Source organism: Lynx canadensis, chromosome E1 (genome assembly GCF_007474595.2).
Source record: "Lynx canadensis isolate LIC74 chromosome E1, mLynCan4.pri.v2, whole genome shotgun sequence".
NCBI lineage: Eukaryota > Metazoa > Chordata > Mammalia > Carnivora > Felidae > Lynx > Lynx canadensis.
The window spans coordinates 10,774,359-10,791,797 of NC_044316.2; the positions used below are offsets into that span (position 1 = coordinate 10,774,359).

Here is a 17,439-nt window from a genome sequence, read left to right on the forward strand (position 1 = left end):
AAATCTAATTGGAAAAGTTTTAAAAGCCAAACTTGACCCAAAAACCAGGAAAGTCAACCTGGTGGCCCATCCAGGATCAAGGCCAGAAGAGAAGACCAGCATCTTTTCGGAAGGCTCAGTGAGCCAGCCTGCTCCCTTCAGCCAGCTTTGAAAACTCTGAAAACCAACCTTTCAGTAGGTTGTACCATTGAAGTTGCTGGGGTTCAAGTTTCACCAAGTTATGGTTTGTTTTGTTTGTTTCTTTGCCTTCTCTGGAATGCTACTGTAGAAAATTTATTCCATAGTAAGTGACTATGTTCAAACGCAGTGAGTGGGAATATTTTAATCCTTCCCTCTCTGTGCCAATGCTCCAGGATATGTGGCTTCTACAATCATACACACGCATGCACGTGCCCACACAGGCATGTGCACAACTCTGAAGGTTATTCAGAAACAAGGGGGAGACAATTAGGAGGTTACCTGAAAAGGCGCAACACAAATTACCACATATGGTTTGCAAAATATGCCAATTTGTGCTGCGAAGAGGCTAAAGGAAGTTGTTGCTGTTAAAATGCTCGGTTCCAAATGCCTTTTGCCCTTCAAAAATGACTTAAATGTGAGTGTAACTTGTTGCTTCAATGTCATTTTTTAAACAAAGAAATTAGGAAAAAATAAGTCATTCTCCTTAATTCTGTGTTTCAGGGAGTTGGGAACAGGAGAGAATTCTCTGCACTGCTTTCTCGTTATACATAAGCTGTCTTTAAAAACGGTCTTCCTGGGGCGCTGGGTGGCTCAATCAGTTAAGCATCTGACTTCAGCTCAGCTCATGATCTCATGGTCCATGGGTTCAGGCCCCGCATGGGGCTCTGTACTGACAGCTAGAGCTTGGAGCCTACTTCAGATTCTGCGTCTCCCTCTCCCTCTGCCCCTCCCCAACTTGTACTTGGTCTCTCTCAAAAATAAATAAAATACATTAAAAAACAAAAAAAACAATAAAGAGAAAGGTCTTTCACTCTGTTTAGCATTCGCATTTAGTTAAAACAAGGCTTTACAATTTCTCAGGTAAAAATAAACTTCCCGGGCCCCGCTAAGTATCAAACAAATATCCGCCATTCTTACCCGCTTTGCACATCATCGAAGCCAGCAGTTTAGAAACAATGGAGCCTCTTTTTCTCATCTTGCACTGTTTGCTGTAAGGAAAGTAGGGAATCACGCCGATGATGCTTTTGGCACAGGAGGTCTTACACGCGTACACCATAATCAGGAGCTCCATGATGGTGGTGTTGACATCCCTGTGTTCCGAGAGAGAGAGAGAGACAGACAGACCCAGCAAGGAACGTGAGATGCCTGTTCCAACAAGATGTCAGCAGCGTGCTACTCCTGTCTCTACCAAGTCTCAAGGCTCGAGACGCAGAAGAGGAACTAACATGTCCCACATTCCCTCCCAGCCCATGACACTACTTCCTTTCTTCCTAAAAATAGCAGTCAGAAGAGCGAGCTTCCATGGGCTCCCACCGACACACATATCTGCACCTACAAGTCTGCCCACCCTCCGCCCTCAGTCAGAGACACACTTTCCACACCAAAGTTACTCTGAAATGAGCCCTCCAGATGGCCCACTAACCACCCCTACTCCACAGGACTCCAGTGATCCTCCCTCTCTTGCCTCCATCATCAGTTTGGTATGCCCCCCCCCCCCCGACCAGACTGTACCCATCGGACTATAAACATTCTGTTGTCACATTAAAAACAACTAGTGGGGCGCTTGGGTGGCTCAGTCGGGTAAGCATCCGACTTCGGCTCAGGTGATGATCTCACGATTCGTGGGTTCGAGCCCCACGACGGGCTCTGTGCCGACAGCTCAGAGCCTGGAGCCTGTTTCAGATTCTGTGTCTCCCTCTCTCTCTGCCCCTCCCCCACTCGCGCTCTGTCTCCCTCTATCTCAAAAATAAATAAACATTAAAAAAAAATTTTTTTTAAAAAACTAGTGGCCATTTTTCCCACTGCCCCCGAACTTCTTTGCTCCCCTGTGTATATGTCTCAAGGGAGCTGTCTACACTGCTATCATCAGCTCATCTCCATTCACTCTCTCCCAACACGTTCCAATCCAGGTCATCAATGACCTCTACGCAGCTAGATCCAAGGTCAATTCTTCTCCTCCTCTCACCTCAACTCCCCGGGCTGCTCACCCTGCTTGACCCACTTGGCTTCTAGGACTTCCTCCTGTGCTGCCCCACTTGGCTTCCTGTGCCGGTTCTCCTCTCCCCACCTTCCTGCCTGATGCCCATTCATTTGCCCTCTCCTGCGACCTCGCCTCATCCGCTGGGCTCCTCATCGAGTTTCATGGCTTTCTAGATGCCGGACACTGAAGGTCACACCCTCCGCCCCGAATGTGAAAGAGGAGGAGGAGAGGACCCGACAGGGAGTACAGAGTTACACCAAGGGTCCCGAATCATGCGTGCGGGAGCACTTGTCTCCTGCGAGCTGCTGACAGGCTGGCCAGCGCTAACCTCTGATAATGAACTTGTCTGAGTGACTGCAGAAGTTGAGCTACTGGACAGCATTGCCTCCATTTAAAATTTTTCTAATACTTTAGTGCCCACCATTAGCCTGTACTAAAATGAAACAGAAGATGTACTGACGACATCAGATCTCAACGTTAACTATCTGGCAAAGACCACAACGGCCAGGCTTCCGGCAACCTGGCAAGACTAAGAACCGCGGAGCTCGCACAAGCCTACGGCGCAGCTCGGAACGATGCAGGATGAGACACGCAGGTGATTTTCACTACAGGAAGAAGAAACTAAAAAAAGGCGGGAGGCAAAATGATAGGAGTGTTGAAATAAACCAAAACACAGGAAAGGAATGCAAGGACCTGGAAATGGGAAGGATTACACGAGTCCCCCTCTGAAGCCCTGAATTCTAAGTCCGATTTGGCTTTCCATGCCCACTTCTCCCCTGTGTGACGCAAGCACCTCCGTGCACTTCTCCAAAATGGAGTCACACGTGTCTCTGAGGAGGTAACAGCACCCAGACACGCAGGAGCCAGAAGCGACGGAAGTCGTCCTGTGCTCTGCGCTTTCCCCACCCCGATGCTGGAAGGTGAAGGGCAAGGGGTGCCCACAGGGGAGTTCTCCACCAGCACCCTGGCCCTTCGGCATGCCAGGCAGAGAGGCCACAAGAACTCAGTGCCCCCAGCCCCGCCCAGGTCTGCCGAGGACGCCACGTGGCAGAGGGATCGAAACAAGCGGCCCCCGCCCTTCTCCACGGCACACATGCTCCCAGGAAGGCATGGGACGCGACGACAGGTCCCCTTCAACTGTTCTTCCCAGAGGAGCCAGGGGGCTACAAGACTTCATCCCGATGAACCAAGGACCAGGATAGATGTTCAACATTCGGTGGAAGTATGTGTGTTGCGAGGCTAAATTCTCCCGAGACCAGGCTTTCTTTGGTGTTTTTTACACATATAAATACAAATCTAACATGCAGCAAAATTTAGCATCTCTAAGCTCAAAAACGGTACACCCTATATGAACTGATTTTCAGACATTATTAAAAGCCACTTTGAGGTGAAGAACTTTCATACACAGAGGCATTTGGGGGTGTCCGTGGACAGTGCGGCATTTGATCAAAAAACGATGCAGAGAACCTCGCCGCACAGACTCCTCCACACCCACCTTACACATCTGTGGCCTCGACAACTTTCCAAACACACACATACGTATGTCAAACGTCACACACCAGACAGGAATACATCCTTCAATACGTTATTTTACCTTCTCAGCTCATTTAATCTACATGATAATAAGTGGTGATCATTTTTCAATGACCTGCAGTCAAAGCTTTAAGAAGCCCAAGTAAGTAAACCCCTCTCCCCCTGCCTTTTTTGGGGGGACCAGAAGAGCTTCCCTGCAAGTTGTATAAGATTCCCACTACTGAGAGGCAACGTCATAGGTCCTATTCTCGTTAAGAGCCTCTGCTCCAGTACCTGGTTACTTCCACCCTTCGAGAACCCTGAAAGAACACCTGAAAGTCAGCAGTTATGTCAGAAAAATTAGCAGAATAAGACATACCGATTTTAAAATGGTCATAATTCTTCCTGTCTAGTCAGCTCTTATGATTCCAAGCACTCTTGCCCAGAAAGAAACCCAGAGAGACCCCCGTGTCTGTTGGCTAAGGACTCACTTTGAGACAGTCTGGATGATGAAAACATCCTTTCCCCTCACGGATTCTTGAATCTGTACTCTTGTTTCTGGCAGGAAAAGGAAAAAAAGAGGCGGTGGTGAAGACGGCATATAATTTAAATTTTTGAAAATGCACAAAAAAATCTGCCTCATCCCCAGTGTCACAAAATGTGGAGAATGGAACTGTTAAAAACATTCACAAGGCTTTTGGTGCTGTAAATGATAACGAACACACTGGCATCAATCACCCTTTTTAAACATGTCAACGTTACAGTTCGTGCTACTGAGAGAATTCCATTTCCCACTTGGACCAAGTAATCTACCCTTCTTACTTCCACACAGGCAGGGAGCACTGAGCCACGCCGAGCAGGGTATCTCTATGGGAAACTACATACTCATTCATAAAAGCAGCAACAATTAACTTATTTGGCAATAAGTGTTATAAAAACATTGTAAGAATAAAGACAAAGAAGGTTTAACATCCCTACTCTCAAAAAATCTTGTGAATGGCCACAAGGAAACAATTAGACAAATGAAGAATGGGGCATTCTTCAAAGTATCACACGAAGAAAAGAAATGTCCTAGATGAGAAGAAACTAAAGAGATACAGAAAACACATCCTTTGAGGGGCGCATGGGTGACTCAGTCGGTTGAGCCTCCGACTTTGAGCTCAGGTCATGATCTCACGTGAGTTCTCTCATGAGTTCTCGCCCCACATCCGGCTGGCTGCTGTCATCATGGAGCCCACTGTGGGTCCTTTGTCCCCTTCTCTCTGCCCCTCCCTGCTCATGTGCTCTCTCTCTCTCTCTCTCTCTCAAAAATAACATTTAAAAAAAAAACAAAAACAAAAACAGAAAAACAACAGTGAAAAAGAAAACACATTGCTTGAGCCAAGAATCCCGGTTTGGAAAAAACAAAAAACCTAATAGCTGTAAAAGGCTCTCCAGGACAACAAGGGAAATCTGAATATTGGCGAGATATTACATAATTAGAGAATGGTCATTTATTTCTTTAAACTAGACAACGTATTCATGCAGAACAAAGTCCTTTTCCTCGGGAGGGGCACAGCCAAGCATTCAGAGCTTAAGTGACCTGATGCCTGCAACTTACTTTCAAAAGGTTGCACGCATTCATATTCATGTTGCAAAATGTAAGCTGTTGAGTCCACGGCAGACATACACGTGGGATATTCACAGCTCTAGTCTCTTAACTTTTTTACAGGTTCAAACATTTTTGTTAAAAATATTGGGAAAAAACAGAATGTGTGTTTACAAAGGAATATACAGTACCAAGGAAAGAAAATGAACTTTAGGGTCAGGGAGAGCTGGGTTTGAATCCTGACTCTGTCACGTCAGGGACGTGGGGACTTTGTACCTAACATCACCCCTGAACACAGTGCTTCAGTCCCTGGTAACAGCGAGGAATCCACAAACATCAGTTCCAGTCTTCCTTCCCGATAGACACCAAGTATTCTCCCCACCCTCAGGCAGGAACCCAGACGGCAGACGAACTTTCCTCCTGGGACGAGACTCCCACCACCAGCTCTCCCTAACCCTCCCTTCCAGGCTACACAAAGGGCATCACGCAATCTGCTTTAGCAGCAGACCCTTCTCCAAACTCTCCTTGCATATTTTCTTCAATTACACATTTTTCCCACTGAAGCCACATGGGGGATCTTGGGAGACAGGAAAAAGGTGGCAGTGATGGTAGAAATAAATAGGGGGAAACAAATTTGTGCCTTTTCATCAAAGCGTCTTGTAAGTTCTCCCAATATTTAGGTAATTGCCAAAATCCTACATTGGAAAAGAACAGGGAACCAGTGTTTCCCGAGCACCTACTACGCACCAAGTGCGAAGGCACACAAATTATCCCATTAAATCCTCAAAGCACCACAAATCATTCGCAGTTTAGAAAAATTAAATAACTCGCCAAGGATAAGTCGTCTGACCCTCGGGTCCTGGTAAGCTGTCCATCATTCCTGCTAGGATAATTTCAAATATCCACCATTTCTACAGAAATTACAAAGAGTAAGTAACACGTGAACAAGTGCACAATGTGGGGTGTTTATGTAATGACGGAAATCAATTAACAAAAGCATTTCCTAATGGCAACTTATGGGGAATAAAGAATGGCAACCAGTTAACACTGTGGTCACACAGGGCTTTCTCATCCCACCTAAGGGGACACAAATTCACACAATTGCTGAGCTAGATTTCCATTCAGTGGGCCAGCTGCGTGCATGTCTGCAGTTTTTACTGAATGAGGTCTGAGAACTGGAGTTCAAGCCCCCAGATGGTCTACGTCCAGTTGGTATTCGCCACCTTGCCTGCTGGACTTCCCGCAGGCGGAAATAACTGGCCGCTGGGTCCAACTATTTTAAGAGCAGAGGATGAAGGACAGAGCCAGAACGTCACATTCCACAAAAAGATCAACATCACACGCATGTCTGAGATAGCTCACCTCTGTTAGGTTCCTGGTAAACCTGCACTTTGCCCATCTCCACCCCCAGCCGCCTAGGGAAGAGAAAAGGGGGAAAAAGCTGAAAAGGTAATAGAAATAAAATCGACTCAACATCTTTACTATTTAAGGATGATTCATAAATTGATTAAAAATGAGACAAAGTGAAATAAAACAGAGGCACTCTTACCATAAAATTTAAAGTGGATACGATAATGTCTGTCACTCCGTTACCTAACCCCCACCCCACGCCTCCCCAAGAAGGCCTCCGGAGGCCAGCTTAGCCTGATCGAGCCTGTCCCTGGGCTACACCAACCCCTCCCGCCTTTGAACCTTCTGTTCCCTCTGCCTGGAGGGTTTCTCAAGTCACATACCATCCCCTGGGCTTAAAAGGCACCTGAGCTAAAATAGAACAACCTGCACAAACCTTTCCCTTCATCCCGTTTTCTTCACACTATCACCACCTGAAATTCTCATTTGTTTTGTTGACTTTCTTCTCGTCTGGCTCCCCTACTACATAGAAGAAGAAAGGATCCTGACTGTTCGGTTCACTGTTAATCCCCAATATCTAGATCAAGGTCTAATACATAGTAGGGGGTTCAAACTTTATTTAATAAATAACTAAAACTAGACTGAACTACAATCTATGTAAACTATGTTCATACAGAATACACTTCATTGCTCTTCATACGCAAGTAATTCTCCACGTATGCGGCACCTAACACAATCCCTGGCACTTATGAAGACTTGATAAATGTCTGCCGAACGAACGTGTAGGGAGTTACGACAGTTCACAAAAAAAGTTAGCCCTTAATATACAGACGATACACAGACCAACTACAAAACATCTGTTCTCAAGTTTAACAATCAGTGCTATTCCGATAGTCAAATTTAAAACATGACATAATGAGGGCGCCTGTGACTGGAAGAAATGAAGAACCTTCACCTCCATTGGCTCCTCGAAATGATCATCATACTTGAAGTGATCATCAGAAAAGTATAAGGAGGGGAGCCTGGGGGGCTCAGTCAGCTAAGCATCTGACTTCAGCTCAGGTCATGATCTCACGGGTTGTGAGTTCGAGGCCGCATCAGGCTCTGTGCTGACAGCTCAGACCCTGGAGCCTGCTTCAGATTCTGTGTCTGCCTCTGCCTCTCTCTCTCTCAAAAATAAACATAAAAAAATTTTTCTTACAACATGACATACTGAATATGGATTTTAATGGCACGAAGTACTCACTCAGCAATTTTCTTTGAAAGCTCCATACACGAGGAGTTAGAATTTGCTGAAAACAACACCAGACCTCCTTTCGTTATGTTCATCTTGGTTTCTAATTCAGGTGGCGCCACACAAAACATCAAAACCTTCTTGGTTTTCCAATTCTCAGAGCCTAGGAGGGTTAAAAGTATATTAAGAACCACCACAGAATATGAAATTCACCTGAATGAACTTTTTTTTTTTTTTTTTTACTAGCAAATGACTTAAGCTGAAGGAAATTAGTTTTCGCCATGATGGAGTCTTTTATATTAAATATATGTATGGACAAATAAAAAGTTCATTTGGGTTTCAGGGTTCCGGATTTATGGAAAAATGTTACTGCATGATTTAATCAGTTTTCATGACCACTGGGAACAAACGATAAACTTACAAGAAAGGCGGAGCTGAAGAGCTCAGTGTTTTACTGTTTGCTGCTTAAAGTCAATTATGGACAACCTCCTTTTATTCTCTGACAACAAAATTCCTCCTGGATTAACACACAGAAAAATGGCAGAGCCATTAGCAAGGACATGGACTGATCGATCCTTCAATGACGAATAAATAGCCCATCTGTGCCCAGCTTTTCCTATAATAACTATTTACCCCCAAACCTCCCCCCTGGCTGCCAGCTGCCTCTCTGATGCCCTGAGTCATGTCTAAGCTGGACCTTGGCATCTAAGTTTTTCTGAACTGGAACACAAGGCTGAGACCAAATAATAACCCCAAAGGGAAGGAAAGCAACCACTCAACTGACAGGCAGCAGGGCACAAACAGAAAAACCCCTGGCCCGAGAGTCATCAGAGCCGAGGTGGTAATCCCACGGGCCGTTCATGTGCTCCTCCACTCTCTGGGCTGCGTCCTTATCACCCAAGGAAGGTGCAGGACTAGATGCCGTAGCAATAACCTAGCAGGCCACGGGGCGGGGGGGACCTTCCCGGCGAGCCCACTGCATTTCCTCGGTTGATGGCTCCAGGAAGATTACAAAGGGACCGAAGCCAAGCGGATCTTTCTTGTTACTCTTAAATTTTAATTCCACTGGCACACACACACATTCTCCTCGTGAGGAACTGAAACTTGTTTAGGCTAACATCACGAGCACCAATCCCAGGCTCCTTCCCACCCACGTCCCCAGGAACGGACAGTTCTTATCAGTTTGATACGGCCACCACCTGACCTGTACCCATTCACATGCGACCCCCGCCTCATAAAAAAATATGTACAAAAATACCTTTCTAATGTAAAAAAAAATCATTGTGCAAATTTATCTATAATCTTTTTTGTTAAACGATGTATTTTGACAACCCGGGGGTTGTATATTTACAAAATATACTTTTGAACTGCTTCGAGTACTCCATGGTGCGGAGATGTCACATGTAGCAGGTCACCATCCTAAACAGGGCTCCTAGCGCACGTGTGCGCGTCTCTGCTGTAATTGCAAGAACCACTGGGTCCTTGGGGCAGGGCAATTTATAGGTACGGACGCACCAGCAAGCTAGGAGAGCACATTTCCCGAGAGTGCCTCTTACGGGGCATCCCGTGATGGGAAAAATGGAGCACTACAATGAAAACTGACCTACGGCCTATGAATTCCAAACACAAACACATGCACAAATGACCAAAGCCCTTAGGAGACCAACGAGGATACCTACGATGGAAAGTGGCTCGGGAGCAGGGATCAGGCAACTACAGCCCACGGGCCAAACCAGATCCCTCCAAATGCTCGTTCTGTACATAAAATCGTATTGGAACACAGCCATGCTCACTGCCTACAAACTGTCTATGGATACAATGATAGAGTTGAGTACAGGCCATACAGCTGAAAACACTGATCATCTGGGCCTCCACAGAAAGTCTGCTGACACCTGCTTTATGGCAGTGTGGGCCAGAGTGGCTGGTACAGATGAAAAAAAGAATGTATTTAGTCATCAATACTCAAAGTTGGAAGAGATCTTAAGTATCTTCCAACACCATCTCTCAACCAATGCTATGTCTGTCTTTAGGAACAGATGGCACAGGTCTGGAGACGGAAACAATAAAAACTCATTCTCCTGTAGTTATAAATACAGGCTTTGGAGTCAAATTCACGATTGCATCTGGGCTCAACTCACTGCGAGGTTCTGTATGAATGAGTCTCTCTTAGCCTTAGGGTAAAGTGACCTTACAGGGTTGCTGTAAAATTAATTTCTGTACAGCACTTAACACAGTGTGCAACACAGAGGATCTGCTTGGTAAATGGAAGCTAGCTACATTGGTATCCACTTTCAAGGTTTTGGTTTTCTACTGAACAAGTGCGGTTACATGCATATGTTGGCCATCTTGTTATGTTCCCCAAACCTCAAATAAGAAGCTTCTTAAGGTACCACAGTGTTCTTGAGAGGACATGGAACACTCAGAACGAAAGCATCTGAGGGTAGAAAGAGCTCTGAGAGATAACCAGGCCCATCTACAGGACTCCTGCCAAGGAGCCACTCCAGGTGCCTGAACAGCTCGAGCCCAAGGCCCATATCCTAGGGGCCCATCATTCCAAATTCTTCCTTAGAACACGCCAAACTTCCTCTCCCTGCCCTCAGCACCTCCTGGTCTTTGCCCTTTCCTTGATAATTTGCAGGAAACATCAAATTCCTTTTCCACTGGGCAGTGCTCAACCTATCTCAAGATGGCCCTCTTGCCTCTGTGCCTTCTCTTCCCCAGGATACTTCCTGCAGCCTTTCGTTACTGGTCACAGTTTGAACGCCCTTCACCACTGACTGTGGTCTCTTACGTCCTAAGTCTTCGGACATCAGGTTTCTATAACCAAAACCCACCACCATCAAAATGGCACAGGTAGGGGCATCCATTTGGAAATGGTTATCGACAGTCATATTCTGCGCCTACTCACTGCACAAGATGTTCAAACTTAAGGGCTGTTGCTAGCTTGGGTTCTCCTTTTCCCTACTGGAAATTCAAGTTGTACTCCCTACCAAGCTTCAAAAAAGTGAGTTTTAGAGATTATCCTCAGAAACATAATCACCAGGATGGGGCCTGGCAGAAGGCTCATTACGACAAAGCCTTAGCGTGAAATGGAAAGTGAAGAGAGCACTCCCATTCTCCCTGCTCCGCAACCCTGTAAACTACAGCTGCTTTTACATTTATCCTAAATTTACCCCACAATGTGTGAGAATTATTTATAACACAGATGAAAACACGTCCTTTTCCGAGGCTCTCAGTACCTTTCCAAAAGCAAACGCTACTCCTCTCTGAATGAGACTGGACAATCTATGAAGTCTCCTGAATGAATCCACACTGAAAGGCCACTCGCTTTGGATGTTGCCAGCAGTCCTTCCAAAACCACTTTTCCACATTTCAGATGAGGAAGGCTTGCCTTAAAGTGTGATGCTTTCCCTCCAAAGCATCCGCTGCAAACACCTCCTATCTAAAGACACCAGAGTAAGTGTGAAATCCCGGGCTTGCCTTCCGTGGTTACTAGCGACCCGTTCTTGGGTAGGTGGCTTGGCCCTTCCCTCCTGACAACAGAGATAGATGTTTGGGAAGATCAGCTTCCCCCACCAGTACCGAAGGTCCAGGACAGCAGAGATTTTTTTTTTTTTTTTTTTCCCACCATTACATTCTCTGCTGTATATCCAGTGCCTAGTACCTGGCACATGGGGGCCAAACGGTGTTTGACAAAGTAACAAACAGTTGTTGAATAAAGCCTGACCTCACTGAGTCGCAACAATTAACAAATGGTACTCAAAGCAGTCTGCAAACTAAAAAGCATCATAAGATGCAAACAATTATTATTTTTATTGCTGACGTACCTCGCTCAAAAACAACTGCTTTTTATATCAGTACTGAAGAGAATTAGGGCAAAACCTAAGCCGAATTAATCTTCCGTGTCTCTGTGATCCCAGGCTCTTTGCCCGTCTCTCCAGCAGCACGTTTTCTTACAGCTAACGCTGTTTTCTAAGTGCTCTGAATTCTTACGGCAACTCAAGAAAGCAGGTACTCGAAGTGGACCCATTTTACACATGGGGAAATGAGGCTGGAGATTAAGAAACGTGCTCAAGGCTGCGCGGCTTCTAAGCAGCTGACGACAGCTGAGTTTCAGTCTGACTTGTAGCAGACAGTTGTATGCAACAGCACAGAAAATGATGATACTCCCATGTTGAATTCAGCATCACAGCAGAATCAGACAAACACCCAGATTTTTTTAAATGTCTAGACAGGCCTTGTTTGAAATACAATTTATACCAGGTGTTGAAGAAAGAACACAACACATAACTTTTAGTATTTCCCCTTTTGGTCATTTGTACCAGGACAAGAAAAGAACAAGCCATATATGTTCAATGATGGTCACTGCAAGATTTCTTTTAAGAGCAACACTGGACAGATAGAAAGCATCCATAATGGGGTAATTAAGTAAAATTCGGAAATATATAGTCAACATAATAAAAACGGTAAATATCCAGGACTCCGTACAGTGCTTATGTTAAGTGAATAAGCGCAGAATTTCATCTCTGCTAATCAAAACTGGGTTATCATGGTATAGACCGGGTCAGGGTAGGAACACGGGCAGGAAGAAGGGTAGGATTTAGCGGAGTTCAATGATGTGGCTGAATTATTTTTATTTGCTCATTTAAATCTTCTAAACGTAAGAAATCACACTTCTTCATGCTCCAAATCCCCAGTCTGCATTTCCTTATTCTTTATAAAAGCTAAACACCCAAACTGCGCCAATATTAAAATAAAGGGGGAAAAACCCTATCGTCAATGCAATATGCTGGGGGAAAAAACATTTTAAAGTCAAATAGTATCTAAAAATCACATCGAGGTCCTCCCTCAACCTCTGCTGGGTGAGCTCTGGGTGGGGAAAAAAAAAAAAAAAAACCGGCCAGAGAAGAACAGAAATGGTCCGCGACTAGCAAGGCCAGTCAACTTAGAATCAGGGGCTGTGTCAGACCAGGGGCCGGAGATGGCTGCGTTGGAGGCTCGTTTTCTGAGCCGCCGGTCCCGTAATTAGGGCTCGATTCCCAAAGGCGCCCGGAGCTGGGTCACCCGGGGCCGCGCGCCGGGCCCGAGCCCCGCGGGCCCCGCGAAGGAGAGGAAGGAGGGAAGGAGGGAGGGAGGGAGGGAGGGAGGAGGGGGCGGCTGCGGGCGCGAGCCCGGGGTCGCCCCGCCGTATCCCCCCGCCCAGCCGCCGCCCCGGGACCGCGCGACCCGTCCGCCAGCCGGCGCCGCGGGGCTCCCCGCCCCTTGCACCTGCGCCCCGCACTGCCGGAGCCCGCCGGTCCGCGCCGCCACTCGTCGCTGGCTCCCGCCCGCCTACCTGGCCCCGACCCCAGCCCCGGCCCCGCCGCAGCCTCGGCTGCCGAAGGAAGAAAGCGCCGGCTCTCCAGGCGGCTTCTCTAGGAGCAAAATGGCGACTCCATGCGCAAGAACGGCGTCCACGGCGACTGCGAGGCCTGTGGGCGGGGCAGAGGGCGGGGCCGGGAGCCGGGATTGCGGAGGCACCTGGCTCGCTGGGGCCGTGGGCGGGGCCCACCCGAGGGGAGGAGCGGGGAGGGGGGGCGGGGGAGGTGCAGGCTAGAGAGGCGGGGCCATGCTGGCAAGAGGGGTGGGGAGGTGGACGGGGCTGAGCCTCTTGGGACCCCTGGGATGCGGTGGCTGTGGAAGCAAAGGTGTGGAATTACAAATGTCTGGGTTCAAGTCTTTAGTGGCTTGTAACCTTGGGCAAAGTCACTTCGCCTCTCTGAGCCTCAATATCCTCATCCGAAAAATGAAAATGACAGTAGCATCTATCTCATAGGGTTATGAGGATTAAGTGAGATAACACCTGCAGAGCTTTGTAGCTCAGTTCCTGCCATGCAGTAAACAATCAGTTGGTATCATTATTTCCTTTGTTGACCTGTCTTCTTTTATATTTTTTATTTTTTTAATTTTAATTTTTTTTGAAGTTTATTTTTGAGAGAGACAGAGACAGAGACAGCATGCGAGTGGGTTCAGGCAGAGAGAGAGGGAGGCACAGAATCTGAAGCAGGCTGCAGGCTCCCAGCTGTTAGCACAGAGCCCAACGTGGGGCTCGAACTCATGAGCTGTGAGATCATGACCTGAGCTGAAGTCGGACGCTCAACCGACTGAGCCACCCAGCGCCCCTCTTTTATATTTTTTAAATGTTTGTTTTTATTTTGGAGAGAGACAGACAGACAGAGGATCCGAAGCAGGCTCCTCGCTGACAGCAGAGAACCCGATGCAGGGCTCGTGAGATCATGACCTGAGCCAAAGTCAGTCACCTAACTGACTGAGCCACTCAGGCACCCCAACCTTTCTTCTTTTATTTTGTAAAGGAATTGGTGCTTTTGCTATCCATTCCCTGAATTCTTTATAATCTAAATATAACCATATTTATATGGTTTATTTTAATTTTAAATATAATAATAGCAAATGCAGAGGCATCCGGGTGGTTCAGTCATGAAGTTCTGACTCTTGATCTCAGCTCAGGTCTTGATCTCAGCGTCCTGAATTCAAGCCCTGCATTGGGCTCTGCGCTGGGTATGAAACCTACCTAAACAAACAAACAAACAAACAAAGCAAATACATATGTAGCACTTACCCTGTATCAAAACAAGCCCTCTTAAGTCCTTACCATATATTAACCATAATGTATTTAGTCCTCACAAGGGCGTGAAGTAGACATTATTGTCTTCTCCGTTTTAATACCTATGGGAACTGAAACACCCACACTGAATGACTTGACAAATGACTAAGTGGACGAGAATTGCAATCCAGGAGGCCTGGCACCAAACTCTGCATTATGCTGATCCCTATACCACATTGCATCTCCAGTTCTGCTTTGGATTTTTCACAAGCGTGAGGCATGAAATCATTCATTAAAGGTTGGGCAGCTAGCCAGAAGCAGCCAGCCTCTTATTTTACAATTGGGGAATACAAGCATCTCGATTTATGAGTTATAAATTGTGTGATCCTTCATGAAATGGCGTTAAGACAGTTCCTTTGCCTGACAACTTTACAGGGACATACTTCTTGCAAAGGGCGCGACCCGTGAGCCCACTGATACATTCGCGGGACAAAACTGAATCCTCTTCCAGCAGTTGGGTTTTCGTCACTTCTCTTGCGCTGCAATCTAACCCTTGCCCAACCTCACCTGCCTGCTTCGACCAGCCGCATGGGATCCACCTTTCACGTCACATATTGCGGTACGAATGGATCGGACCAATCGAGACAGCTCATCCCTCTCAGCTCCAAGGATAGGCCGCTGAGCCAATGGGAGCCCAAGAGACACAAGCCAGAGCCGCGTGGGTAACTGTGGCAGGTGGCTCGCTTCTTGCTCTGCTTGTCAGGATACCTAGAGGGGAACCACCGGGAAAAAATGCTGATAGAGGAACAGAGGGGGAGGGAGATAGACGGGCCCAGTCGAGTTTAGGCTGAGCCTGAAGTCTGGAGTTCCCTGGATTTTCATTTATGGGAGCCAGTAAGTTTCTCCCCTCCACCCTCTTAAGCCAGCGTGAATTGGGTTTCTATCATTCTCAGGGGCCTGCGTGTTCTCCCCCTGCTTCTGTATTGTTTTTTCTCACCAGCCTGGTCCTCCCTCTCCGCACTATAGGGTCCTTGCACGTGCTGTTTCTGCCTCCCAGAAGGCACTTCCTCCTGCAGTCCTCTCCCCCTGCATCTCAACACGACTGTCATTTTCTTTTTTTTTTTTTTTTCAACGTTTATTTATTTTTGGGACAGAGAGAGACAGAGCATGAACGGGGGAGGGGCAGAGAGAGAGGGAGACACAGAATCGGAAACAGGCTCCAGGCTCTGAGCCATCAGCCCAGAGCCTGACGCGGGGCTCAAACTCCCAGACTGCGAGATCGTGACCTGGCTGAAGTCGTACGCTTAACCGACTGCGCCACCCAGGCGCCCCAACGACTGTCATTTTCAAGCCTTCCCCAAACCGTCCCCTCCCCAACCAAAAAACCTATTTCATGTACTTTTCCTTCACTAAGCCTATCATGATTGCCAGTTATTGCTAATCATGCATTTACTTGGATGATTATTTCATAAATATCCCTATCCTAGGCCCCATAGCCTGTAAGCCCCATGCGGGCAGGCCGTTTGTGTCTTCTGCTGACCAGTACCCAGAACAGTGTCGAACACAGGTATGGTACTCAAGAAATGTCTCTAAAATGGGTGACCTGAGACTTAGCCCCTTGGTAGAAAGGAGTTGGGCAATAGTACAGAATTATATAGTATTTGCACAACACAAAGAGAATGTTCTGGAAATTTTACAGATCCGCTTTCCTGAGCCAAGTGTGGGTTGCTCCCGCATAGCATTGCTTCCAGGCTTCCAGTGAAATGGCTAGTTTCTCTTCAGCTCCCCTCACTGCAGGCACTTAGCTTCTAGTTTCCCTTGTGCATCTGCCTTCCATTCTCCAAAGACTCTTTTGAAAGCCCTGGGAGCTGATGTCTCATCTCCCATTCTCATTATCCTTGGGGTTTAGGCCATGGGAGTCAGCTGTGGTGGACATCCGGCCCAGATGACCTACCAGCGACTGCAGCCCCAGTCACCACCTGACTGCAATTGTACGAGAGACCCTCGAGCAAGAATCACCCAGCTGAGCCCAATCAATCCACAGAACATTGAGCGGTAACAATCAACTTTTGTATTAAGTCACTGAGTTTGGAGATGTCTTGTTACACAGCTACGGGTAATGAGAGAGAAAGGAGCAGAGCCAGAATTTGAAGACCGCGGTTGGGCTCCTGGTGGTTCAGTTGGTTAAGCCCCGGACTTCGGCTCAGGTCATGATCTCACAGTTTGTGGGTTCAAGCCCCGCATCGGGCTCTGTGCTGACAGCTCGGAGCCTGCTTCAGATTCTGTGTCTCCCTCTCATGCGCGTGCTCTCACTCTCTCTCAAAAATAAGCATTGAAAAAAAAAAAATTTAAAGGCCATGGTCATTCCCACCCTAATGCAGTTTTGGGCTAGTGTATTGCTAAGCCTTGATAATCCCTTGCACAGTTGGAGGTTTACTGAGTCTGTATGTATTACAGAAGTGATCAGCTTGCCTGCATCACATTGTTGACCGCATTCAAGGGCTGAACTGTTGCACGTAAAATATGAATCAAGACACCCACACCTAAAACATTCCCCCTCAAACTTTTTTTTTTTTAATGAAACTCTTTTTTAAAGGGAGAGGAAACTTGCTATTGTTTTGGAGAAGTTTTTCGGCAGAGTGGTATAGCAGAAAATACAGGCGTCTCCAAATACATGTTGAAATGAGAACTCAGGGACTTGACCATCAGTCACTAAAACCAGGGTCTGCCTCCTGCCCCCTCATTGCAGAAATGACCCCCAACGGAGAGGTGAGGGCACCTCTCTGAGCCTCAGTTTGCTCACCTGAAAAATGGATACTAACTACGATTAGTGGCCGTATGGGGATTCCGGGTAGGGAATGACTTCTCTGAGGGATCCAGGACTAAGAGGCCACCAGAGGAAGCTCTCTGGCAGCTGTCTCTCCACTCTTGCATCGCTGGCCATCAGTGGCTTTGTTTCTTCTCCAAGAGGAGGAGGATGGCAGCTAGCC

General features: G+C 47.0%; 1 protein-coding gene across 3 annotated transcripts in view; it reads right to left on the minus strand.

The window, feature by feature from the left end:
* PRPSAP2 (phosphoribosyl pyrophosphate synthetase associated protein 2) overlaps positions 1-13,307 on the minus strand; it is a 46,050-nt gene extending 32,743 nt beyond the window's left edge. The window contains exons 1-6 of one of the 3 annotated variants that reach the window (XM_030295581.1): positions 13,181-13,306; positions 8,267-8,362; positions 7,858-8,008; positions 6,624-6,676; positions 4,165-4,231; positions 1,099-1,271 (exon numbers count right to left, since the gene is read on the minus strand). In XM_030295581.1, coding sequence (XP_030151441.1) covers positions 1,099-1,271; positions 4,165-4,231; positions 6,624-6,676; positions 7,858-7,976 — 412 coding nt within the window. In that variant the 5' untranslated portion in view covers positions 7,977-8,008; positions 8,267-8,362; positions 13,181-13,306. Of the gene's footprint in view, positions 1-1,098; positions 1,272-4,164; positions 4,232-6,623; positions 6,677-7,857; positions 8,009-8,266; positions 8,363-11,084; positions 11,294-13,180 lie in introns of those variants that run through there. The other 2 variants (XM_030295582.1, XM_030295583.1) reach the window with 2 other exon arrangements.
* Between the last annotated feature and the right edge of the window lie 4,132 nt (positions 13,308-17,439).